This window comes from Myodes glareolus, chromosome 13, assembly GCF_982192425.1.
Source record: "Myodes glareolus chromosome 13, mMyoGla1.1, whole genome shotgun sequence".
In the NCBI taxonomy this organism is placed as follows: Eukaryota; Metazoa; Chordata; class Mammalia; order Rodentia; family Cricetidae; genus Myodes; species Myodes glareolus.
The window spans coordinates 27,084,624-27,109,299 of NC_142038.1; the positions used below are offsets into that span (position 1 = coordinate 27,084,624).

The 24,676-nt window shown below is 43.8% G+C and overlaps 1 protein-coding gene across 2 annotated transcripts in view; it reads left to right on the plus strand.

Annotated features, from left to right (window-relative positions):
- The window catches only part of Hmgxb3 (HMG-box containing 3), a 50,882-nt gene extending 26,307 nt beyond the window's left edge, over positions 1–24,575 (plus strand). For both annotated transcript variants that reach the window (XM_048419427.3, XM_048419428.3), the window contains exons 11-20: positions 1,070–1,216; positions 8,943–9,244; positions 9,945–10,072; positions 14,505–14,636; positions 15,412–15,596; positions 16,416–16,635; positions 19,611–19,744; positions 20,340–20,456; positions 21,952–22,161; positions 23,247–24,575. In XM_048419427.3, the coding sequence (XP_048275384.1) occupies positions 1,070–1,216; positions 8,943–9,244; positions 9,945–10,072; positions 14,505–14,636; positions 15,412–15,596; positions 16,416–16,635; positions 19,611–19,744; positions 20,340–20,456; positions 21,952–22,161; positions 23,247–23,699 (2,028 nt within the window). In that variant the 3' untranslated portion in view covers positions 23,700–24,575. The remainder of the gene's footprint in view (positions 1–1,069; positions 1,217–8,942; positions 9,245–9,944; positions 10,073–14,504; positions 14,637–15,411; positions 15,597–16,415; positions 16,636–19,610; positions 19,745–20,339; positions 20,457–21,951; positions 22,162–23,246) is intronic.
- The last annotated feature ends 101 nt before the right edge of the window (positions 24,576–24,676 follow it).

Below are 24,676 nucleotides of genomic sequence, written 5' to 3' on the forward strand. Positions count from 1 at the left end.
GGAGAGATGGCTCAGTGCTTAAGAGCACTGGCTGCTCATCCAGAGGATCCGGATTCAGTTCCCAACACTCACATGGTGACTCACAGCTGTTAGTAACTCCAGTCCCAGGGAATCTGATACCTTCTGGCCTCCGCAGGCACCAGTCACATATGCAGTGGTGCACAGACAGACATGCAGACAAAATAGTTGCATACATAAAATTAAAGAAAGAATGGGGCTGGGTGGAGGCAGAGGCAGGCAGATCTCAGTGAGTTCTAGACCAGCGTGTTCTATGAAATGAGTTCCAGGACAGCCAGGACTGTTACACAGAGAAACCTTGTCTCGAAAAACCAAGAGGGAGGGAGGGAGAGAGAGAGAGGGAGAGGGGGAGAGAGAGAGAGAGAGAGAGAGAGAGAGAGAGAGAGAGATCCACAGGTAAGTTTAGGCAGTAATGCACTTTTTTCTCTAAAGCACGAACATCAAACACAATCATCTTCATGGGTTTGAGAACTGTGCTGATAGAGCAGCTCATGTGGCTCCTGTAGCCTCCCCACAAGGGTTTCCCCATCCTCCATTTCTGTACTGTTTATGGAGCTGGGGGTTGAACCCATAACCTCACATGCTCAGCAAGTACTCCAGTACTGTCATCCCCAGCACTTTTTAAGATTTTGAGGCAAGGTCTCACTAAGCTTTTTAGCCCGGCCTTGAGCTCACTCTTTAGCCCTAGCCTAGCCAGCCTTGAAAGTGTGTTTGAGCATCCATGTGTGAGTGCATGCATGCATATGTATATGACTGCCGAACGTTGATGTTCATACTTTTCCTCAATTGCTCTCCATCTTATTCTTGAGGTAAGTTTTCAGTCAGATACTGTGATCACTGGCTAGTGAGCTTGTTCTGGGAAGTCCAGCTCTGCCTTCCATTGCTGGAATTACAGGGGAGCTGCTGTGCTTACCTGGAATTTATTTGGAAGCTGGGGTTCTGAACTTTGGTCATTTTGCTTGCAGGTGCTTTCACTGCTGAACCATCTGTCCCTCCCTTTTGTGAAGCAGGGTTTTGTGTATGAGTTTAAACATGGGTCTCCCTTTTGTAGGATTTGGGCCTGGCTACATCAAGAGGACGGGGAAAGTGCAAAAATCCTTCTTGTAGCTATGTCTACACCAACCGGCATAAACCTCGAATTTGTCCCAGCTGTGGTTTTAACCTTGCCAAAGACAGGACTGAGAAAACCACGAAGCCCGTGAGTTCCTTGCCCAAACACTTGCCTTAGACTTGAGTTGTGCTTTGGATTCTAGTACATGATTAGGTGGTTAGAGTCAGGATTGGGACCAGGTTGTATGTTCTGACTTGACAAAATGCCTCCTCTCTGGGCCTTTCCTCAGTGCTAAAGTGGGGTTGATCCATATCCTAGTCTGTTTTCTGCTTCTCTAACAAAATATCTTGGATGGATAATTTAACATAGAAGTAGGTTGTGTATTTTACAGTTTTGGAGGCCGAGAAGTCGAGAACATGGTGCTGGTTGATATCTGCTTAGCATGGAATGTATTGTGTCTCACTGTATCATGATGTGGTAGAGGGCATCTAAGACAAAATGAGGAGCTAGAGGAAACTTGTTTCATAACTAAGCCACAATTAATCCATTCATGAATTAATCCATTTGTAACCATATCCTTTCAATTTCCATTAGTATGTGATTCGGGATTACTTAATACATGACCTTTGTGGCTTGTTGACTACACATTGACCACTGAGACCCAAGAGTTCAAGCACTGAAAAGAAAGACACATCAAGGCCTTACACAGCGAGCATGAGAAACTGTCTTAGGACAGTTTTTTTGCTGTGACAAAGCTCCACCACCAGGGCAACTTATAAAAGAAAGCATTTAATTGGTTAGTCCATAACTGTCATGGCAGGGAGCATGGTAGCATGGTGTTGAAAGCTTACATGTTAGGAGAGCAACCACAAGACTGAGAGAGAGCTAACTGGGAATAATGTATACTTTTGAAACCTCAAAGCCTACCCTCAATGACATGTCCTCCAACAAGGCCACACCTCCTAGTCCTTCCCAAACAGTTCCACCAACTGCCAAACAAGCATTCAAATATTACAGAAGCCTAGCTCAGATCTGAAAGTTGGTTTATTCCTTCTGAAGTCACTACCAGCCCCAAGACAAGTGAGGGGAAATGGGAGTGTCACTTAGAGCAGGTTAAAAATTAAAGATGAAGTAGGGCCCACTCCAGGATTAAATTGTATCTCTAAAGAAGGACAAAATTTTGATGGCCAGAGAAGACATGCTCAAAAACAAGCATCTTAGGTTTGGGGTTTATTTTTTTTTTTGTTGCTGTTTTATTTTTCTTGTCATGGTGGGAATCAAATCCAGAGCTTCCCAGAGGCCAAGCAAGAGCTATTGACTAAGCTACAGCCCCAGCCAGTGACCAACATGGAAAGTAAAGAGTTTTCCATTGGCTAGAGAAGGTATTTTAGGGTGGCAGGAGTCAGATAGAAAAGCCATATTGGGACTGTTGCATGGAGAATCTTCCAGCCAAGGAGAGGCCTAGAAGAAGTTATTTGAAAAAGGAGACAGAATTTAGAGAGACATTTCAGAGTTTAGAAGTACTGAGTGCACTTGCAAAGGGTCTGAGGGCCTGAGTTCAATTCCCAGCATCCACATGACAGCTGTAACTCCAGGTCCAGCTCCAGATGCCCTTTGCAGATGCTTGCTAGTGATATATATATAAATGTGTGTGTGTGTGTGTGTGTGTGTGTGTGTGTGTGTATGGCAAAACATCTAAACACATAAAGTAAAAAGAAATAGATCTTTTTTTTAAAAAAAATCTGAAATGGTCAGGCAGTGGTGGAGTAGTGGGACATGCCTTTCTTTAATCCCAGCACTTGGGAGACAGAGGCAGGTGGATCTCTGAGTTCGAGGCCAGTCTAGTCTACAAGGGCTAGTTCCAGAACAGGCTCCAAAGCTACAGAGAAACCCTGTCTCAAAATTGAAAAAGGAAAAATTAAAAAAAAAAAAGAGAGAGAGAGAGAGACTTAACAAGATTAGGGAGTATTGGGGAGTAGTTAAGACTATAAAGATGGGGAAGCTGCTTCAGGCCTCAGTTCTTTCTGCATATGGAGGGAACCTTTATGGTGATGAGCTTTGCTCTCTGGTCTCCACATCTGTTTCCAGTCTGAGGTGTAATTCATGGTCATTGACCTTCTGAAAAGGGGAGTGGAACTAATTTGGGAATGAGATGCTATTAGGATTGGGAACTGAGAGTCCTGACTGGCAGTGCTCCTGAGTTGGAAGCTTAACTTCTGAGATTTAGTTTCCCATTAGTGAAACAAAAGAGGGAGGTGAGCTAAATTAAAAAAATCAGCATTTTACTCAGAGAACCAGAAGTCCAAGGGAATGGTTCCTTGAGCTTCCAGGAGTCTACTTTAAAGGCCTGCTGTGGGAACGTAGATTTATAGCCTTCCTCTGGTTCTCTTGCCCTACCACAATCCCTCACCAGAAGTGAGCTTTCTATCCTGGATTCTGTGAGCGTGCATTGTGCTCCTCTTCTCATGGGGCTGATTGTACCCTGTGTTGCCTGCTTCACTCAGCTCACTACAGAACATATCTCTTCTAGACAGGCATTGAAGTTTTCTCCACATCCTACTCTAGAGTCTCAATACACATATGTGTTCAGAAAAATAAAGCTGGTCAGACACTGGAACATTTATGTCTAGCCTTTGGAGCCCCAGGTGGCAGTACATTCTCTTTGCACTTTGTTTGCAGCTCTTGTAATTAAAACTGTACCCTCTCTTGGCTGCTATGGCCTTCAGTCCTTTCTGTCCTTGTCTCTGGTTCCAGAGAGATAGTGTGGCTCAATGTCATCACAGCAAGGAATACATAACCTTCCAGGACGGCCTGTCCTGATCTTACTTGTTCTTTTGTTGTTATTCATTTATTTATCAAGCATATGTTTAATGCCATATGAACCAGGTGTTCAGAAGTGACTGTATCTGGCCCTTTTCCTGAGGAGCTTACACTCTAGTGCAAGAGAAAGTCAACCGTAGATTTACAGACAGGGAGACAGAGTGCTCTTAGTCAAGAAAACACACTCTTGCTACTCTGCAGTTAGCTTCTAAAGAGGATTGTGACACAGGTCTCTTGCTGGTTTGAAGAATAAATAGGCAAGTAGGTGCCTGTCCTCACCGATGAGAGGCCAGTGACTGTATTAGTTACTTCTCTCATTGCTATGACCTGACAAGAACCAGCTTAAAGGAAGAAAGAGACCTGGTGTGGTAGGCCATGTAGGCAGATGAATCTCTGGAGTTTGAGGCTAGCCAGGGCTACAGAAGGAGTTCTAGACTAGCCAGGGTTACACAAAGAAACCCTTCTCTGTAGGCGAAGGCTGCTTGTTCTTTTCCCAGCCACCCAGCCCTGAAATAATCACACAGAAACTTTTACAACACTGTTTGGCAAGTAGTTTAAGCATATTTCTAGCTAGCTCTTACATCTTAAATTAACCCATTTCTATTATTCTGTGTATTGCCACGAGGCTCGTGGTTTATCAATAAGGTTCTGGCTGGCAACCAGGCATCTTTCTACTTAGGCAGCTACATGACGTCTCTCTTACTCCGCTTACTTTCTCCCAGCATTCAGTTTAATTTTCCCACCTAGCCCTATTCTGCCCTGCTGTAGGCCAAAGCAGCTTTATCCATTAACCAATAAAAGCAGCATATGTATAGAAGGATTTCCCACACCATTTTCCTTTTCTGCCCAAATAAAAAGGAAGGTTTTAACTTTAACATAGTAAAATTACTTATACAAAACAGGAATTAAGCAAGAATTACAGTTACAATGTATGTGTCTTCTTTATCTTTTATCATAACTAAGGAAAACTATAATTATAACTATCTATTCTTCAACCCCATCAAAGACTTCAGAAGGATATAATATTACCTAAGTAAACAGAAAGTACATCATAAGCAAATTCTAAAACTCTAGAATTGACAGAAACATCTTGCTGCCTGGACAGCCAACCAAAGTTTTTCTGTATTTTTGGAGTATCCATATTCAGCCTACAGGCTCATAGTATCTAGTAGACTTTTCCATGAAACAGGAAATTTCAAAAACAGTTTGGCCTATATTGGCAGTTTGTCAGTTACTTTCTTCTGTGTCCTGCAGAAAAATGTCTGACAGACTCTTTCATGAAGCAGGAACCCTGAAGAACTGTCTCACCTTTTGGCAAGTTCAGCAGTCATTTTTCTGTGGGTCCTGAATGTCCAGTTCATACAGCATAACGTCAAGCAGTCCAGGCAAGAGCAGTGTTTTGCCCAAATAGCTAACCAACTCTGTAAAGAGCCTCTTCAGTGTCCATCATCCTCTTGAAATAGATCAGTGCTGCCAGGAGCAGATGTGTCTAATTGTCATGAAAAGTCCTCAGTTCTTAAAACATTTAAATGTCATATTCTGTACGTCTTTGAAAGATTTGAAGAATACCCATCTGAAATATATCTCTGTACATCTAGAAAACCTAACTAGTATGACTACAAGATTGACTATTATAGATAACTATCTATTAACCTGTATTTTTTAAATATACATTTCATTTTAAAATGAGCTGCTCAACACAATACCTTAATCGAGCAGAAATATATATAACAAAATTGACCTCAAATTTGTATCATTAAACCAAGATCCATACCAATACAAAGTATTCATCTCTATAGCATATCCACCTTTAAATGTAAACAAACATTTATAGACAATCATTTTGAGAATTTGGGCGTAGTTTTCTCCAAACTGCTTCCTGCTGGTTTTTGGGCAAAGTATTTTTAGGGGTTCATGAAGACTTTTCAGGGTGTGTTGGTCCATCAAATCACATTAGTCTGGAAGGAATCCACAGGTTCACATCCTCTATGGAATCAAAAGCAAAACCTCTTTTCCAAAGCAATATATCCTTAGACCCAAATTTTGAAGTCATGATATCTTTAAAGTATATATGTTGGTTTAGTTTAGTAACCCATACAATGAAATGTCTCTTAGTACTTAGCTCATTCATAGTCAAAAAATTAACAAACAAACAAACACAATAGTATACATAATCCAGACTCTCTTGTATATATTCCATCCTTTTTTTAAAAGATTTATTTATTTATTATGTACACAATGTTCTGCCTGCTTGTGTCCCTGTAGGCCAGAAGTTGGCACTAGATCTTATTACAGGTGGTTATGAGCCACCATGTGGTTGCTGGGAATTGAACTCAGGACCTCTGGAAGAACAATCCATGCTCTTAACCGCTGAGCCATCTCTCCAGCCCTATATATTCCATCTTTATGTGGCATATTTTTCTTACTCAGTTATTTTTTTCTACAAGTTTAATATTTAATTATCTTTACTCCTTTAATCTATGACTGTCTGTACTCTTTTATATTGTAACTGTCTACTCTTTTTCCTCTCCCAAGCCTACGTACATTTATCCAGCACTGTGACCCATTCAGAGGTCTTTTTCATCTGAATGCTGTCTTTATTGCATATCTGTAATTATTTTTTGACCAGGAGTGCTCTTTTTTTTTTTTTTCAATGCTAAGCAGGCATGGCTAGGACCAAGGCTGCTTTGCCTTTTGATTCCGCCCAGTCTAACATGGCTGAGGTCCGTTTACTGTCAGCTCTACAAGCCATGCTCTCCACCCCAGCTCCAGGGATGGGGGGCGGGGGGGGGTGTCTATGTTTCCTTTAAGCAATTTGTAACATGCTGCTCATAGACCCCATTTAAGTGCAGGACCTCCTGAAAGAGCCAGAGGTCGTTCTGCCAGCACAAACCAGGAAGCCCTTTTTTAAAGAAGCCATGCAGTTTTTGCCACAAAAGATGAATCAAGAAACCTCTTAAAGGAGCCTTGGTGCTCCTGCTCACCACCAGCAAACAGAGCCCATCCCCCCCCCCCAAAAAAAAATGCGGCTGCTAAGAAGCTGTGCTAAACTCTGTTCTTTTGTGTCTAGAACTCCTTTCCAAGTTCTCGGGTTTTACATGGATGTAGTTGCCCACATTAGGTGCCATTTGTAGATGGGCACAATAAAGTAATCCCACACTAGTTTCGAATAGGGTATAATAAAGGATTCTTTATTTAGGGGGAGACTCACGGTTCAACAGTCCTGCACAAGTGGGGAACAGGAACTGAATCCAATAGCCAAGAGACTGAACGCGCAAGCTTTATGGCTGCATTTATAGTCTAAGAGATGATGCCCAAGTGGGCTGGTATCTTAAAGGCTATTGGCTGAATGAGTTCCCACAGCACTGGTCTCCCCACCACCACCACCAGCAGCGAGAGAGAGAGAGAGAGAGAGAGAGAGAGAGAGAGAGAGAGAGAGAGAAGAAAGAGGGTAGCTTTATTTTGCTCAAGGTTTGGTTTAAGGGGCATAGTTTGTCAGAGCCCATAGGCCCCAACATAGAAACTATTTTCCCTAACTGGACCAGTATGGAGGCGCGAGAAATAACCAGACACAGTTCACACAGTCATCATGGAAGGGCGTCTCAAACTTCCTCCATCCTGAAGATCTACCTGCATTTATTATACAAAACTCCTCTATCTGCTAGGTAAAACAAGGTGGATCCTCATTAATATTCTCTTTCTGGGGACATGGGGCTAGGGAAATACCTGCAACTTAATTCACCAGCTTTGGAAAACATCTCTCCCCAGGTGATCTACCTTTTAACAAAGGTGAAGGAGCCATATATCCTGGCCTTTGTTTGGTGACTGTCTTGCTTGTTTGGCAGGATTACAGCTGCCTAGTGGCCAGTGAGCCTGCCTGTAAATTATCTTATATGAAATATGGGCCCACAATAGTTTATGGCAAGAAAGGCGTGGTGACAGAGTAGCCTAAGACTGTGCTATGGGGATCTCGGCAGATCAAGATGAGTACTAGTGTTCAGCAGACTGGCACCTTGTAGCTTATGGGATCTATTTTCTCCTTCTACCATGTGGATTCCTGGGATCACACTCCAGTTGTCACAGTTAGCGTGGCAAGTGTCTTTACCCGCTGAGCCTTCTCTCTAGTCTCCTTTTCCCTTTTTCATTCAGTGTAGCACTCTAGCCTGTGGGTTGGAAGGGGAATCTAGATACACACTTTCAGATAGATATTCCCTCCAAACACCATCACATCCAGAGGTGTATCTCCTAGGTGGTTCCAATGACTGAAGAGCAACGGTGAAGGAATGCACTCAAGGAACACAGAGGAGGCATCTACCTGAGAGCCTTGTCCCAGTAGTGTAGGAGCAGGCTGCTTGTTGGTTCCTGGCTGCCTAACCCCAAAGAAATCACACAGAAACTGTTAATTAAATCACTGCTCGGCCCATTACCTCTAGCTTCTTATTGGCTAAATCTTACATATTAATTTAACCCATTTCTATTAATCTGTATATCACCACGAGGTCATGGCCTACCAGCAAAGTTTCAGCACATCTCTGCGGCAACAGCTCCATGGCTTCTCCCTGACTCTGCCTCCTTTCTCCCAACATTCTGTTTTTGTTTTCCCAGTCTAGCTCTGTTCTCCTATAGCTCTACTATAGGCCCAAAGCAGTTTCTTTATTCATTAACCAATAAAAGCAACACATAGACAGAAGGACCTCCCATACCACAGTAGTGTATGACACTCCCTTTGATCCTGAAGCCACACAGAATTAAAGACAGAGTTTTTACATATTTAGGCATCAGTAGGTTCTCACTGAGTCACAGCACTTTGCTGATTGACTTTCAGTATCTCCATTAATCTGTACAGTGGTGTTGAAAGATTACAAGATGTGTTTTGTTGATAGAAAAAATGAGCTCCAGAGTGGTGTGGGGAGTTATTAGCTGAACTTTACTGATAGGAACTTCTTTCCCACCCCAGGTGTGGGCCCATCCCTCTGCTCTTTGTAGAATGATGGTTTTGGCCTGAGGCTGTCTCTCTACCCCTGCTTAATGATTTGATCCACTCCTTTCTCAGGAGGCGAGCTCACCACACCCAGATGTGCCAAGTACCACAGAAGCTCTGAGCACAGCCCAGAGGGAGATCCAGCGTCAGTCCACGCTGCAGCTGCTGCGAAAAGTTCTGCAGATTCCTGAGAATGAGTCGGAGCTGGCTGAAGTCTTCGCCTTGATTCATGAACTAAACAGCTCTCGACTTATCCTGTCCAACGTGAGTGAGGAGACAGTCACCATCGAGCAGACCTCTTGGTCGAATTATTATGAGTCTCCATCCACGCAGTGCCTTCTCTGTAGCAGCCCATTATTCAAGGGGGGACAAAAGTAAGCACCACTTTACCCTGCCCCTAGCTGCCCCCTCCCACTTAGCACACGTTGCCTCTTTCTTCAGACAGCTTTACAGTTATAACTCGTGCTTTCCTTACGTTTTTTCCTTTACCTTCTCAATTACTAATGGTAAAATAATTAGCAATCAGCGACCGGAGAGTTTGCTCAAATATTAAGAGCAATTTTTGCTCTTGTAAAAGACCCGGGTTCATTTCCCATCACCCACATGGCAGCTCACAACTGTCTGTAACTCTAGTTCCAAAGGATCTGATGCCCTTTTCTCCATGGGGCACTAGACAGCACACATATGGTGCACATACATACATGCAGGCAAACCATACCACTTATAAATATTATAAATAAATAAATAAATCTTTTTTTTCTTCTTGAATTGGTAGTTTTAGAGATACCTAAACCTTATTGTCACCAGCCTAGGATTTAGATTATGTCTGGTCTGCACAGTGAAGCCTTGGAGTTTTCAGGCCTATAACAACTTGAGAGTCAGATCACCTTGTAAGTACAATTTCACAGCCCTGATCCCAATGAAATGGAGACGTTCAGCTAGACAGTCTTGGAAATACATATCCAGCACCTTTCGTTGGTTGCAGTAAAGTCTGGAGAATTTTGCTTCTGACTACAAGCCTGTCGCTTGCAGAAAGAGACTGACTTCTCTTCTGGTTTTTGTTCTGGCTTTTAGCTCTCTGGCTGGGCCTCAGGAATGCTGGCTCCTGACAGCTAACCGGCTGCAGGTGGTGACTGCTCAGGTGAAGATGTGTCTGAACCCTCATTGTTTGGCCCTGCACAGCTTCATGGACATCTACACGGGTAGGTGCTAGCCTTCTCTGTCCTTACCACCCCAGAACAAGTTTGAAAACACCATATTGATTGTAGCTTTGCCCCTCTTTGCACTGCATCTATTCTTAGCAGCTTCTGAAGAAACAGTCTTTTTCCTGATTACCTCAGCCCCAGTCACAGTTTCCTCAGGTGGGATCCTTCTCTGGAGTCTTTAATTTAAAAGTAGCAACTCTCAACATACTTTTAATCCCAGCATTCAGAAAGCAGACAGGTGGAGCTCTGTGAGTTTGGGTCCAGCCTGGACACATAGTGAGTTCTTGGCCAACCAGGCCTACAGAACAAGACCCTGTCTCAAAACAAAGCCCAAATCTTCGTTGTAGAAAAGCCGGTCAATGCAGACAAGTTTAAAAGACGGCAGTGCTCCCGCCTGAGGTCAAACCCTTGACACCACTCTCTGATCCTCAGACCCATTCATTGTCTATAGAACATCAGGAGCTAGAGAACATTCTAGGTTTTCTTTGAACAGAGGTGGAGCGGGCTGGGTATTGAGGAATATGCTATTGTAATTTAGCACCACACCGTCGTCATCTCTACCAGCAGGTAGAGAAGCTACCTTTTAATAAAGATGTTTGTATTCCATTTTACAGTTTTGCTTATAATTAAATAATTATGCGTGTCTTTCTTTTGGGCAAATTCTCAAAAGTGGAAATGCTGTATTTTTACTCTCCTCTTTATTCAGCACTATTAGACCATATACAGCGTTTCTTTTCCCTTTTCTAAACTTGCCTTGTCTGGTGCTTTGGACTTCCTTACTCTGCCTAAAGCTCTCCTCCACATACAGTTGCTTATCCGACTTGTAGTTGGCCAACCTCCACATCAGCTTACACAGGGGCTTGGCTTTTCCCCCTTCTTCAGTCTCTGTGGGCAGCTCTGAGATTTACAGCTTCCTGCCCTGATGTTTTTCTTTAAACACACAAATAAAACTCTTTTTGAACCTCAAAGACACAACAAAACCCATGTACCAATTTTGAGAGTGTGAATCCTGAATTGACATGTAAAATTTGTGCTGAAGATTAAGATGTAGTTGTTTTTTGTCTAGACAAGGTTTCTCTGTAGCTTTGGAGCCTGTCCTGGAACTAGCTCTTATAGACCAGGCTGGACTCAAACTCAAAGAGATCCACCTGCCTCTGCCTCCCTAGTACTGGGATTAAAGTCATGTGCCACCACCACCCACCTTGTGAAGTCTTACATTGCCCATTAGCACTTAATATTATTTTGTGTTCCTACCCAAAGTTAAAGTGCCCATTTTTCTCCAGTGTAATCTATGTAGGCCAGTGCTCAGGATTGTATATGTTTTGATTAAAATTCTTTAAATTTGCATAGAGTACCCAGCATTTAAAAGGCAAAAGCAGAGAGATCTCTGTGAGCCAACCTAGTCTGATCTACATAGTTCAGGACAATCAGAGCCACATAGAGAGAACCTGTCCTGAAAAAGAAGAAGAAAAGAGAAGTTACATAGAGTAGATGTTCTTTGTTGCCATTCTATGAGTTTCGTCTTAAACATGCACTGAGTCCCGAAATAGTCAAGCCTCTTGTTTTATTCCCTTATAGTTGAACTCACTTCATTTGATAGTGTTATGACCAAGTTTCTGGTCCTCAAATGAACTCATGGAGCCAGATTTCTGATGCAAATTACATGAGGGTTTTTTATTCAAGCTCAAGTTTGGGCCAGCACTTTTCCAGCACCCCAGCATGGTGGGTGCAGAAAGTGTGGCAGGTTAGAACTTTTTAAAGAGGAAACACCGTAATCAGGGGAGTTTGTGTCCTTTCATCTTGAGATTAGGTAAGAAGGGCATAGGATAAGGTAGTTTCTGAAACCATTGGTCAGTTTTTGGGTACAAAAACCTAACAAAGAGCTGTTAATAACTGACAAGGTATCTTCAAGGACAGGATGCCTCCTAGGAACATCTGGACTTCATTAAATTTTATGACCCTGCTCCCTATCTCCTTAATTGACTATTTTTAGCGTTTCTGTTCATATTTCTGCTGTCGCGGCACATTTCTGGAGCTGAGATCGCCCCTCCCCCAACTCATTATATGGCTTAAGATGAAGCCCCTCTTTAAAATGGAGTTTGCAAAGTCAGGTCCTCATAGTAACTGCTTCATTCTCATCCTCACAGTTCCTCTACCAAAAAATGCTGTGTAAACACAACGATAGTGTGTAGTCCTCTGACTTGTTTCCCGGGCTCTGTTGTGCGTTAGTGTATGCCTTTTCAGCAGTGACTGGTCTTCCCTGTGTGGATGTGCTAGTCTGTCCATTCATCTGCTGAAGTCACGAATAGAGCTGCTCCAAACCTTCATTTACAGGATTGTTTGTGAGCAGCCGTTTTCACTTCTAAGTGAATACATGATGATCCAAACGGTAAGTGTATGTTTAGTTTTATAATTGATTGCCAAATCATTTCCAAAGAGGCTTTATCATTTTGCATTCTTTCCATTAGTGTGTGAGAATTTTTGCCTGAGGTGATGTTTTTAGCCATCCTAATTGGTGTATGCAATGCATTATAGTTCTCCAATGACCAGTGGTGGATGCGTGATTTTGAAGAAGTATTTATTTTTAGCCTTTCTCTGTGTATTTGTGTTTGCCATGGTGCACATAGGGAAGTCAGAGGACAACCTCGGGTGTCAGTCCTCACTTTCTGCCTTGTTTGAGACAGTTTCTCGTTGGCGGCTGCCTCGGACAGGCTGGTTGGTCCAGGAATTCCCAGGAATTCATTCTCTCTGCCTCCTATCTGGGAGTGCCGAGGCCACAGATACACTGCCATACCACCTTTTCCTGGGTTGTGGGGATCCAGATTCAGGTCCTAACTCTTACATAGTATATACTTTACCCACTGAAACACCTTTCCAGTCCTTAATGTCTTTCTAGCCTGAGGTCTGTCTGTTATGTGATTTTAGGGTGGCTGGCTCACAAGCCTCAGGGTCTGCCAGTTTCTGCTTCTCCTGGGTTAACAAATGTGTAATACCATGCCCAACTTCCTGTTAGTCTACACATGGGTTCTAAGGATTTAACCCAGAACAGATAGTCACCTTATTGACTGAACTGTGTTCCCAACCCATATGATCCATATCTGTTTAACTGTTTGTTTTATGTATTTATTTTTATGTCATGTGTATATATGAGTGCCTGCATAAATGTATGTGCCCCTTATGGGTACTAGTATCAACAGAGGCCAGAGAGCATTGGATCCCCTGAAACAGAAGTTATATAAGGCAGTTGTGAGCTATAACATCGGTGCTGGGAACTAAACCCAGGTCCTCTGCCAGGGTAGTAAATGCTCTTAACTGCTGAACCATCTCCCCAGCTCCTTATTTTTTTTTAACTTTTATATAAAGTGTAAGGTTTAGATTTAACTTATTTGTTGGATATAGATGTCCATTGTCCCATTACTGAAAATTCCTAGCCTATGTATGTGAGACTGCTTTGAGACATTAGATTGTTCCATTGTTTATCTTTGCCAATATATACTGCCTTCTGTTGTTGTTTTGTCTTTTTCTTTTTCATTTTTGTGGCAGCCCTAGCTGTCATGGAATTTGCTATGTAGAACAGGTTGACCTCTAACTTAAAAGAGATCTATCTACCTGCGTCTGCTTGGATTAATGGGTCATACTGATTTTTTTTTCATTCATCAAGAGAATAGAGATTTTTTACATGACCTTAGGGGAGTAGGAGTATTACTCTATTGTGAATTATATTTGTGAATTTACTATATAGAACAGGTTGGCCTCAAACTTACAGAGATCTATCTGCCTCTGGTTTCCGTTTTTCTTGGCTTTCTGCAAGTTTTCTCTGTTTATTGTCTTTTAAGTTTGTGTGTGATGATTTGGGGGATACAAAAGGTTTTTATTTGTTTGTTTTCTCTTTTTAATTTAATACCAGAGTTTTGGTATTATGTTTTCAGCCTTTGCTGTCATACCTAGAAAGGCCCGGGAGTACACGTTCTAGAATTTGTTTTTGTCATGGTGATGCTTAAGTTGAATACATGAAAAAAAAAAAACCCTCTCATTTTACTGGTCTGGATTGCACTTAAATTCACCTTACTTTTTATCCCCAGTGTGATCTTAGAGCCTGTGCTAGACCCACGACATCCTGCGCTAAGAGGTCCCTAACATCCATGGTGCAGCTGTGTGAGAGCAGGGAAGAGTGGCTCCTCTGGGCCTGAACACTGAGACAGAGATAGAGAAAGGCTTCTTGTTTTAATTAAGATTTTTAAAAAAAATGCTATAAATTGTGTTTCATTCAACAGTGGCTTATAGACAACTTGAGAACACTTAGGTCTACTTCCCTGTTGTAAAATGTGTTGTTCAGTTTTAGGACTGTACTGTGACTTACTCCCCTGTAGTCGACATTGTTTGCAGTGTTAATGCTATAGTAATCCCTTTGCCTGTTTTCAACCTGCAGGTCTTTTTAACGTGGGGAATAAGTTGCTAGTAAGCCTGGATTTACTTTTTGCAATTCGGAACCAGATTAAGTTGGGAGAGGACCCAAGAATGTCTGTCAATGTTGTGCTGAAGTCTGTGCAGGAACAGACAGGTAAGGTCTTTCCAGGTTCAGTCCTGAACACTGAACTGAATTTTAGTGATAGGCTTCAATTAGAATGAGAGTCTGGTATTTTGGAAAGGAGATATTTCTGATTTTCTAATAATATATTCTTCCTTCAGAATTTTATAAACTGACTTTGGAAAATGTTTTATGCATATAGGGCCTTTAGCAAGAAATTACAACTGACTTTTAGAATCATATCCTTCAGTTATATGTGGATTTGGCTTTATGGTATATTAGTTGGGCTCATTCTAAGTACAGAGCTCCTTGATGTCTTCCAGTTCCAAGGCTCGTGTGGAGACCCAGGTTTAGGGATCTGGGTCTTTGCTATCTAGAAATTCTTTGCTTGTATGCATTCCTTCTGCTTGGCCTTGGTCTATCCCATTTCTACAAGCTTCACTTCTGCGCTTTGTCTTCTGTGGTGAGACAGGCGGCCATGTAGGCTTGTGTTTGAGACTTGACTCTGCCACATAGTGGCAGTTTGATTTTGAGCAACTTGTTCTGATTATCTAACCATAAAAGAAGACAGTAATAGCTCCTGACTCATAAAGAATTGAAGCCATGTAAGAATTAGTCTAAGTACTATATTCTAAACCTTCAGACTAACATCTAGTACCTAGGAGGTATTAGTTCAAAGCAACTGTCCTTTGACTGGAGCTGCCTACTGGGTTGCCACCAGAACACTTGCAGGTTGCTGTTCTTGCTGTCTTCTGGCTCATCTGGTACTTTCAGGGTCTTTTTCTGTGACCTCTTCCTGTCCTTCCAGAGAAGACACTGACCTCAGAGGAGCTGAGCCAGCTGCAGGAGCTGTTGTGCAATGGCTATTGGGCTTTTGAGTGTCTCACTGTTCGTGACTACAATGATATGATCTGTGGGATCTGCGGTGTGGCCCCCAAAGTGGAAATGGCACATAGGAATGAAGAGAATGTGCTGGCACTGAAGAGTGTGGAAGTAAGTCCCTCTCAGCCACCATAGCCACTTTCAGAACTCTCCTGTCATTGGGCAGCTTCCCTCCTGCATGCTGTTCCCAAGAATACATGGCTCCAGTCCTGTGTAGGTGAGGCCAGTGGCTTTTTCCTCCTACAGCCAGTATTTCATTTGAGAATGATCAGAAAGAAACAGGGTTGGTTGGTTTGTTTTCCTTTTTTATTCTCCCTCTCCACCCCCTTTCTTTTAATGATGCTGGAGATCAAACCCCAAGTCTCCTGTATGCTAGGCAAACACGCTCACAGGAAAATTACACCCCTGATGCTTATTTGTTTCCTTTATCTAAGAATTGAACCAGGAACTATGTACATATTAAGCATGCGTTCTGTAGCTGAGCTACAATCCTAGCCCTTACATGCACTTTTTAGGCTTCTTTGAAAGTAGTTTAAAAATGATCCCCAAAACTTCTGTCCTCATGGAGCCCTTATTAGCTGCTTTGGGAAAGATGGGTAGGGAAGAGATTATGTTCAGTAGTAATGGAACAGGATGGCGAGAAAGGGTTTCTCTTTATAGAGGGGAGTCAGGGGAGGTCTCTGACAAATGACATGAACAGAGCTGTAGAAGCAAGGAGATTGTCCAGAGCATACTATGGTGTGAGACGGAGTGAGGGTGTATCCTGGCTGTCAGGTTCTTGGTCTCCCCAAAGCCCTGCTTTCCTGATAAATAATAAAGGGTGCACACTGTATTATTCCTAATCAGTAGCTCATAAATTTTGCCCTATTTTTTTAATCTTTATTTTGTTTTTTTCTTTGCCATTTTTATCTTGACCACTTTATCTTGTAGTTTACCTGGCCAGAATTCTTGGGCTCCAGTGAAGTAAATGTGGAGGACTTTTGGACTACCATGGAGACAGAGGTGATTGAGCAGGTTGCCTTCCCCACAAGCATCCCCATCACCAAATTCGACGCCTCTGTTATCGCTCCCTTTTTCCCACCACTCATGAGAGGAACTGTGGTCGTCAACACTGAAAAAGACAAAAATCTGGATGTGCATCCAGTACCTGGTAAGACCACTTGGTTTCTCTTTGGTATTAAACATTGGCCATGGCCAGAAAGAGCAGTGGCGGAGTGCCAGACCCAACTCAGGGATTGTCTTCAGTACAAAGACCTGGCTGGGCATAGTAGTAAAACCTTTTAATTCTACCACTCGGAAGGCAGAGGCAGTTGGATCTCTGTGAGTTCAAGGCCAGCCAGCCAGGACTACAAAATAAACTCTGTCTCTAAAAAGGAAAGTTAATTTTGTGTTATAACCCAAAATGATACGTCACATCTGTAGTTAGAAACTTGCAAAGAACAGTCATTTTCCTATGCCGAGTATAATGCACCTTATTTTTGTTTTAATTTTTAAAAGCCTGGAAATGAAGTATTAATTTTGTCAGGGCTCTGTGTGATACACTGGCTGCAAATATTGTTTCTTTTTTGGCTTTTTTTTAATTGATATTTATTGAACTATACATTTTTCTCTGCTCCTCTCCCTGCCTTTCCCCTCCCCCTTCAACCCTCCCCCAAGGTCCCCATGTTCCCAATTTACTCAGGAGATCTTGTCTTTTTCTACTTTCTACTTCCCGTGTAGATTAGATCTATGTATGTCTCTCTTAGTGTCCTCATTGTTGTCTAAGTTCTCTGGGATTGTGGTTTGTAGGCTGGCTTTCTTTGCTTTATGTTTAAAAAACACCCTTGAGTGAGTACATGTGATAATTGTCTTTCTGGGTCTGGGTTACCTCACTCAAAATAATGTTTTCTAACTCCATCCATTTTCCTGCAAAATTCAAGATGTCATTATTTTTTTCTGCTGTGTAGTACTCCATTGTGTAAATGTACCACATTTTCTTTATTCATTCTTCGGTCGAGGGGCATTTAGGTTGTTTCCATGTTCTGGTTATGACAAACAAAGCTGCTGTGAACATAGTTGAGCACATGCCCTTGTGGCACGATTGAGCATCCTTTGGATATATACCCAAAAGTGGTATTACTGGGTCTTGAGGAAGGTTGTTTCCTAATTTTCTGAGAAATCACCATACCAGCTTGCATTCCCACCAGCAATGCAGAAGTGTTCCCTTTACCCCACAACCTCTCCAGCATAAGTTGTCACCAGTGTTTTTGATCTTGGCCATTCTTAGAGGTGTAAGATGGAATCTCAGAGTTGTTTTGATTTGCATTTCTCTGATGACTAAGGATGTTGAACGTTTCCTTAAGTGTCTTTCAGCCATTTTAGATTCCACTGTTGAGAGTTCTCTGTTTAGGTCTGTATTCCATTTTTTTTTATTGGATTATGTGATCTTTTGGTGTCCAGTTTCTTGAGTTCTTTGTATATTTTGGAGACCTCTGTCTGATGTGGGGTTAGTGAAGATCTTTTCCCATTCTGTAGGCTGTCGTTTTGTCTTGTTGACCGTGTCCTTTGCTTTACAGAAGCTTTTCAGTTTCAGGAGGTCCCATTTATTGTTTCTCTTAGTGTCCGTGCTGCTGGGGTTCTATTTAGGAAGTGGTCCCCTGTGCCAATACGTTGAAGTGTACTTCTCACTTTCTCTTCTGTAAGGTTCAGTGTAGCTGGCTTTATGTTGAGGTCTTTGATCCATTTGGACTTGAGTTTTGTGCATGGTGATAGACATGGGTCTATTTTCATTCTTCTACATGTTGATATACAGTTATGCCAGCACCACTTGTTAAATATGCTTTCCTTTTTCCATTTGATATTTTTTGCTTCCTTGTCAAAAATCAGGTGTTCAAAGTTGTGTGGATTGATATCCGGGTCTTCTATTCAGTTCTATTGGTCCTCCTGTCTGTTCTCATGCCAATACCAGGCTGTTTTCAGTACTGTAGCTCTGTAGTAGAGTTTGAAGTCAGGGATTGTGATACCTCCAGAAGTTCTTTTATTGTACAGGATTGTTTTGGCTATCCTGGGTTTTTTGCTTTTCCATATGAAGTTAAGTACCATTCTTTCGAGGTCTTTGAAGAATTTTGCTGGAATTTTGAGGGGGCAAATATTGTGTCTTAACATTAGATACTCCTTCCCTTCAGCTACTTCATCTCTGAGCTCTGCTCTCTTTGGGCTAGGTCAGGAGTATAGTATATAAAGAGCATTTTTTAAATGACAGCTATTGCCTAGGCCTCAGTGGTTAAGAACACTTGTTGCTCTTGTGGAGGAAACCCTCATGGTGACTCATCAGTGGTAACTCCAGTTCCAAGGGATCTTATGCCCTTTCTGACTTCTGTAAGCACCAGGCATATACATGGTTCACATATGTACATGCATGTGATGTGGGATTCCTCTCTGTATGCTGTGAATATCATGGTTAATAAAGAAACTGTTTTGGCGTATAGCAGAGCTATAGGGGAATAGAGCTAGGTGGGAAAAACCTAGACAGAATGCTGGGAGAAAGAAGGGCAGAGTCAGAGAGATGCCATGTAGCCCCACTGGAGACAGACACTGGAACTTTAGCCGGTAAGCCACAGCCACGTGGTGATACACAGATTAATAGAGATGAGTTAAATATGTAAGAGTCAGCCAATAAGAAGCTAGAGCTAATGGGCCAAGCCGTGATTTAATTAATATGGTTTCTGTATGATTATTTCAGTTCGGGGCAGCTGGGACAAACAAGTATCCTTCCAATATGCATGCACTCACAGGTAGAAAAATTTAAAGTAATAGCTTGTGTTCCTCTTGTTGCATATGAAGCATCTGTGCTCTTGGTTCTGAAAACAGTATTTGTGGGTTAAAAGGTGACTTGTTTCAGGGTTCTTGGCAATGACTTTTTCTGTTGTCAGAAGTAGGTATTTTAGGGGCACTGCCCAGTTCTGAAATTGTAGACCTGCCTACTACCCCACCTCTATGCTGGGGAGTGCTGCGTAGAGTTAGCTTTCGCTGCTTGCCTGCCACCTTTCATACCAGCACCCTGGTTCTCATTCTCAAGCATGAAGAACCAGCCATGGTATCAGGGACTGTCAGCAGCACCTTCCATCGCTTTATTATGTGTTGCAGGTAATGGCAGTGCCTTGGTGAGATTGCTGCAGGAGGGTACCTGCAAGCTTGAGGAACTTAGCTCCTATGGTGGGGAGGAACTACAGTACCTACTGGAGCAGTGTGGCATCCCATTTGGCCCGGAAGACTCCAGGGTGAGTGTCGGGAACAGCTGTGGAGACCGGCTTTGGGAACAGGAAGGATAATCTTTTTTCTGTACAAGTGATAAAGCCCATATCATTGAGCCCTTGTGCTGGACATTGGGTTTTAGAAGTGATGAAACCAAAGAAATAGAGGGAACCAGATGGTGGCATGTATGTGGTGCCTAGACTAGACTCAGGTGACTTTAAATTTGATTAACCTCATTTACAAAATCAAAACAACTGGAAATTTACAAGGCTCTTATAAAGAACACTTCACACAGAGACTGGTTTTAGGCTCAAAAATGACTGTCGTTAACATAGATTGTATGCTGTGTGTGGATTTTAGCAGTACCTTACTTGCTTTCTGTGCTATTGAAAATATGTTTTTTTTAAATCCAGATTTCTATGGTTCCTCCTCTTTCAATGTTTCTCTGACAAGATAGGCTGGCAGCAACCTGTGGCTTCCTGAAGTTTACCTGTACTTAGAGGAGGGGCTGCTGAGTCTCTAAGGCCTAGCAGCAGATCCCTGTGCCTTGGGTTTGGAGGGTTGTTTGATACTGAGTAACTTAGCATCTGTGCCTGAATTTTAGTCTTTTCCTCTCTCCAGGATCAGCTCTGCTTCTCCTTATTGGCCCTCTACGAATCTGTGCAGAATGGAGCCAGAGCTAGACCACCCCCCACTCACTTCACAGGGGGTAAAATCTACAAAGTGTGCCCCCATCAGGTAAGAAAGTAGCATGAATGAAGCATGGCTTGAGCTTGCTAATGCTGAACTACTTACGGAGGATCCAACTGATCCCTTTGGGACTAAGACTTAAGTCATTATGCACCCAGGGAATAATTGCCATTTTGGGGGCTGGAGAGGGAGCTTGGATCATTCAGTAATATATATTACACACCCTACTACGTGCTGACCTTGAGTTGCCCAGTTGTACAGTGATAAAAGACAGGGATAATTGTTCTTCTTTAGTTGACCTCCAGTTGTCATGGAGAAAGAAAGTTACCACAGCTTGTGATGTTGGCTCTGGAGGAACTGAAGAACTAAGGTAGAAAGTAGGTGCACCTGCAATCTGTAGGCAGCCAGAGAAGACCAGGCCCTGGGGATAAAGGAAGAGCCCAGAGGAGAGCCAGAGAAGTGACTCCTGAGACTTTATTAAGAGACTTTAGGATAGTGTTGAACAGGAAATAGGGCGGTGAAATCAGTCCAGATGCCCTAGAAGGAGATGGCGAGGGTAGATAGAAAAGGCTACAAGATAGGTCATGTATGGGAGAATTGGCCTGGAAAGATACCAGAATGGAAAACCCAGGACTGAGTGGGCATTGTCAACAGACAGATTCAGTTCATAATGGCATGAGTGTCAGGCTGAACTGGCCATAAAAGGAGGGTGAAGCAGCCAAGCACTGAACAAAGCTGGGGGCAGGGACTTTGAAGCTTGCTCTCTGGCAGATGAACACCACTGAGGGAGTGTGTCCAGATGTGCCCATTGTCATCTTCTGAGAAGACATGGACAGTACAGGGATTCAAGTGCTTTGTTGGGACTATGGTAGGGAGCATTTCATATGGCCATGACTGAGAAGTAAGTGTGAAGGCAGAGTTCTCCAGGATGCTCAGATCTACGCAGCACAGGAGTGACTGGGAAGTGTTGGTGGACGTGCTTACTCGGCTCCAGCAAAGGCTGCTGTTTGGGCAGCCTGTTGAGGTCTAATGGGAACCTTGCTCAGAATACTAGTGACTCAGTCCAGTGGCCCTAAGCCTTGTGTTACATTGCCAGGATGGTTGGTAGGGTGATATGGATGGTGCAGGGTTTAGAGGTGTTCTGAGGTACCTTTCAGCCTAATCTAAGTCCTAGCTGTTCTCAGGACAAGGATGAACTGGTGACTTCCTTCAGTGATAGAACTGGGGAGAGGAGGGGGGCACAGTGACTCATTGGCTAAAGGTGCTTGCCAGGCAAACCCACCAACCTGAGTTCACCTCTGAATCCAGTGTGGAAGAAGAGAACCAACTGAGCCGTCCTCGGTCTCCCTATGTGTGCTGTGGCATGCACAAGCCTGTGTTCATAGTAGTAATCCTTTTTGAGAGGAGGAGGAGGGGAGGGACCAAATGTCATAGTCCCTGGCTTCAGTCATGAGGCTAGTCTTTCTCAAAAGAAGTGAATGAGGGCCTCCTCCAGCCCCTGCGTGCCGGCCCCTTACCTCTGAACTACACTCGTCTCCCACAGGTTGTCTGCGGTTCCAAGTATCTTGTCCGAGGTGAAAGTGCTCGTGACCATGTGGATCTGCTTGCCTCTTCCCGCCACTGGCCACCTGTCTATGTGGTAGATATGGCCACACCGGTGGCCCTGTGTGCTGACCTCTGCTACCCAGAGCTGACTAGTCAGATGTGGGGGAAGAACCAGGGCTGTTTCTCCAGCCCTACAGAGCCAGCTGTGGTGAGTTCCCTCCTAAGAGCAGGTAGAAATCCTTGGCTACAGGAAGACCACCCCCAGTTATCAAGAGGGCCCGCCTGGGAACTGTCTTCTAACTTTCTTTCTCTCCATCAGTACTTTATCCTGATGCACCAGTCACCTCTACTGACTTACCACAGTAGAGGCCATAGTGTGTCGTTTGGTGTGCTTGGAGTAGTCTACACAGGCATCTTGTGTGAAAAGAGCTTGCTTTCCACAGAAACCAGGAAATTGCCACCTTGGGGAAGGTGTGGTCACTGTACATACTGATCACCCTGGAGCACGCTGTTTAATTCCACTATGAGTGTGCTATGGGGGCACTCCGGTTGAGGTGTAGATACAGTGGTCTTAGAAAACACTCACTTTGCCTCCAGAACTGTAAGCAAAATCTAATTTTTTTTTTTTTAAGATTTTTAAGAGCAGTGGGGTCTGAGGTTCAGCACTCAGCACCAATCTTCTCTGACCCTCTCCTTTGATTAGAAAAGGAAACTGAGACCCAGGGAGGGGCTCGAACTTGATCTGGTCATATAGCAGGTCAGTAACAGAGTCCTGCGTGTGTATCTTGGTGTGTTGTACCAGGACGTAGTCCCTATGAGGGGCGTGTGCACTGTAAGGCTTGCCTTTGGCCTTGATTAGAAGAGACATTAGAGCTGATACTAGGTGAGAAGAGTCACGGGAAGTGAGTGCTTCTGCACAAGTGCATTATGGGAGGTGAAAGCTTCTGGCTTGCTTTGGAGCAGACATTCTCCTCATTCTCTAGGGTTCTTGGGCTCCAAGAACTTATAGAAACCCCAAAAGTTGTCTGAAGTATCCCTCAAAGCCACTCCCTTGTGTTCCTCTGGTTCCTAAATTGTCCAGGAGCAATGAGGACAGCTGAAGCAATGCAGCATCTGTGCTGGGATGACCCGTTTCCTGTTCTCATTCCTATGAGAAGAAATGGAGGCACAAGAGACAGTATGCAAGGGCTCTGGGATTTAAACAAGGCTGCTGACTCCACGGCTCCTGCTCTCTCCCACAAGGTTCTCCCTCAATCATTCCCTCTTACAAAGTGTTTCTCTTCTCTCCTCTAGAGTGTGTCCTGCCCTGAACTGGACCAGCATTATTCTGTGGATGTGCCAGAGGCTGAAAACTCTGTCCAGCATCCAGTCACCAAGACTGCCACACGGCGTATTGTCCATGCAAACACGAAGCCCGATCCCAGTGATCCTAGTGCTGGCCACCATTCCTTATCACTGTGCCCTGAGTTGGCACCCTATGCCTCCATCATGGACTGCAAACTCCACCATGTCCGCCAGCGGCCCATTGCCTTTGATAATGCCACCCACTATTACCTCTACAACCGCCTCATGGACTTCCTCACCAGCCGAGAAATTGTCAACCGGCAGATTCATGACGTTGTGCAGACCTGCCAGCCTGGCGAGGTGGTCATTCGTGATAACCTCTATCGCCTTGGGGTTGCTCAGATCAAGACAGAGGCACAGGAGGATGGGGAGGAAGAGGAGGGAGCCTCGGTGGCACAATAAGCCAGGTTGTCATGTACTGGGCCTATACCATCTCTCTCAAGCCATAATATGGCCCTTGCCCAAGGCAGACCTATCAAGGGGACCTACAGTCCCCTGTAGGGAGGGCCTCTGACTGCTGGAACTGACCAAAGAGCTTCCATTTCATGAGCACAGTAGGGCCCTCAACCTCTGGGGCTCAGGAGAGGTGCTGGGAAACCTCTACTGGACCTGAGAGAGCATGTTAAGGGCATGATATTTTTAAGGAGAATGACTGGGAGCTGGTTGTCCAGGCCCACCACCACCTGTGGTCCCTGTACCAGGTGGGGAGGCCATTGAACTAGGCTGTCCCGTGGGGAAGAGCTCTGGCTCCAGTCATACGGGTTTCCTAGCCTGTTGCCTTTGACTAGGAGCCTTAATGGCTTCTTCATTCTTGGGGTCCCTTTGGGCTCTTCCTCCTAAAGGAGGGGTGCATTCTCTTTTCCTTTAACTCTCCCTGTTCCCACTACTTGGGATGGCTGAGGAACGAGGAACAGTCAGTTACAGCTCCCTCCAGGACTGTCCTCTGCCCTGGGTTTTGGGGAAGAGAATCCTTCCTCCTTTCTCTGGCCACTGCTACTGTACCCTACATCCTCCGGGCCCTTGGACCCTCACCGCAGAGGGGATGTGGCCCATAGTTGTGACATAGCTGGCAAGCAGTAGGAAAACTCCCTTCTGTGAAGGGGAAGCAGATAGGGCCATAAGCAAACAGCAACACTGGCTCGGGTGCCCGTGGTTTGCTCAGGGCCCAGGGAATGGCTGAGTGCTCTTTAATTTATTGAGAGGGTGGGATAGGTGGTTTTCCCTCTCGCTCTTCCCCCAACAAGAATAAAGTTTATTAAATTATCTGGTTTTGATGAAGCAAGAGCCAGTTCAATACTCATTGTGTCCTTTTGCTGTGGAAGCAGGCGCTTGTTGCTCACTTCTCGTAAGGGGTTGATGGAAGGAGGTCCCAGGGAACT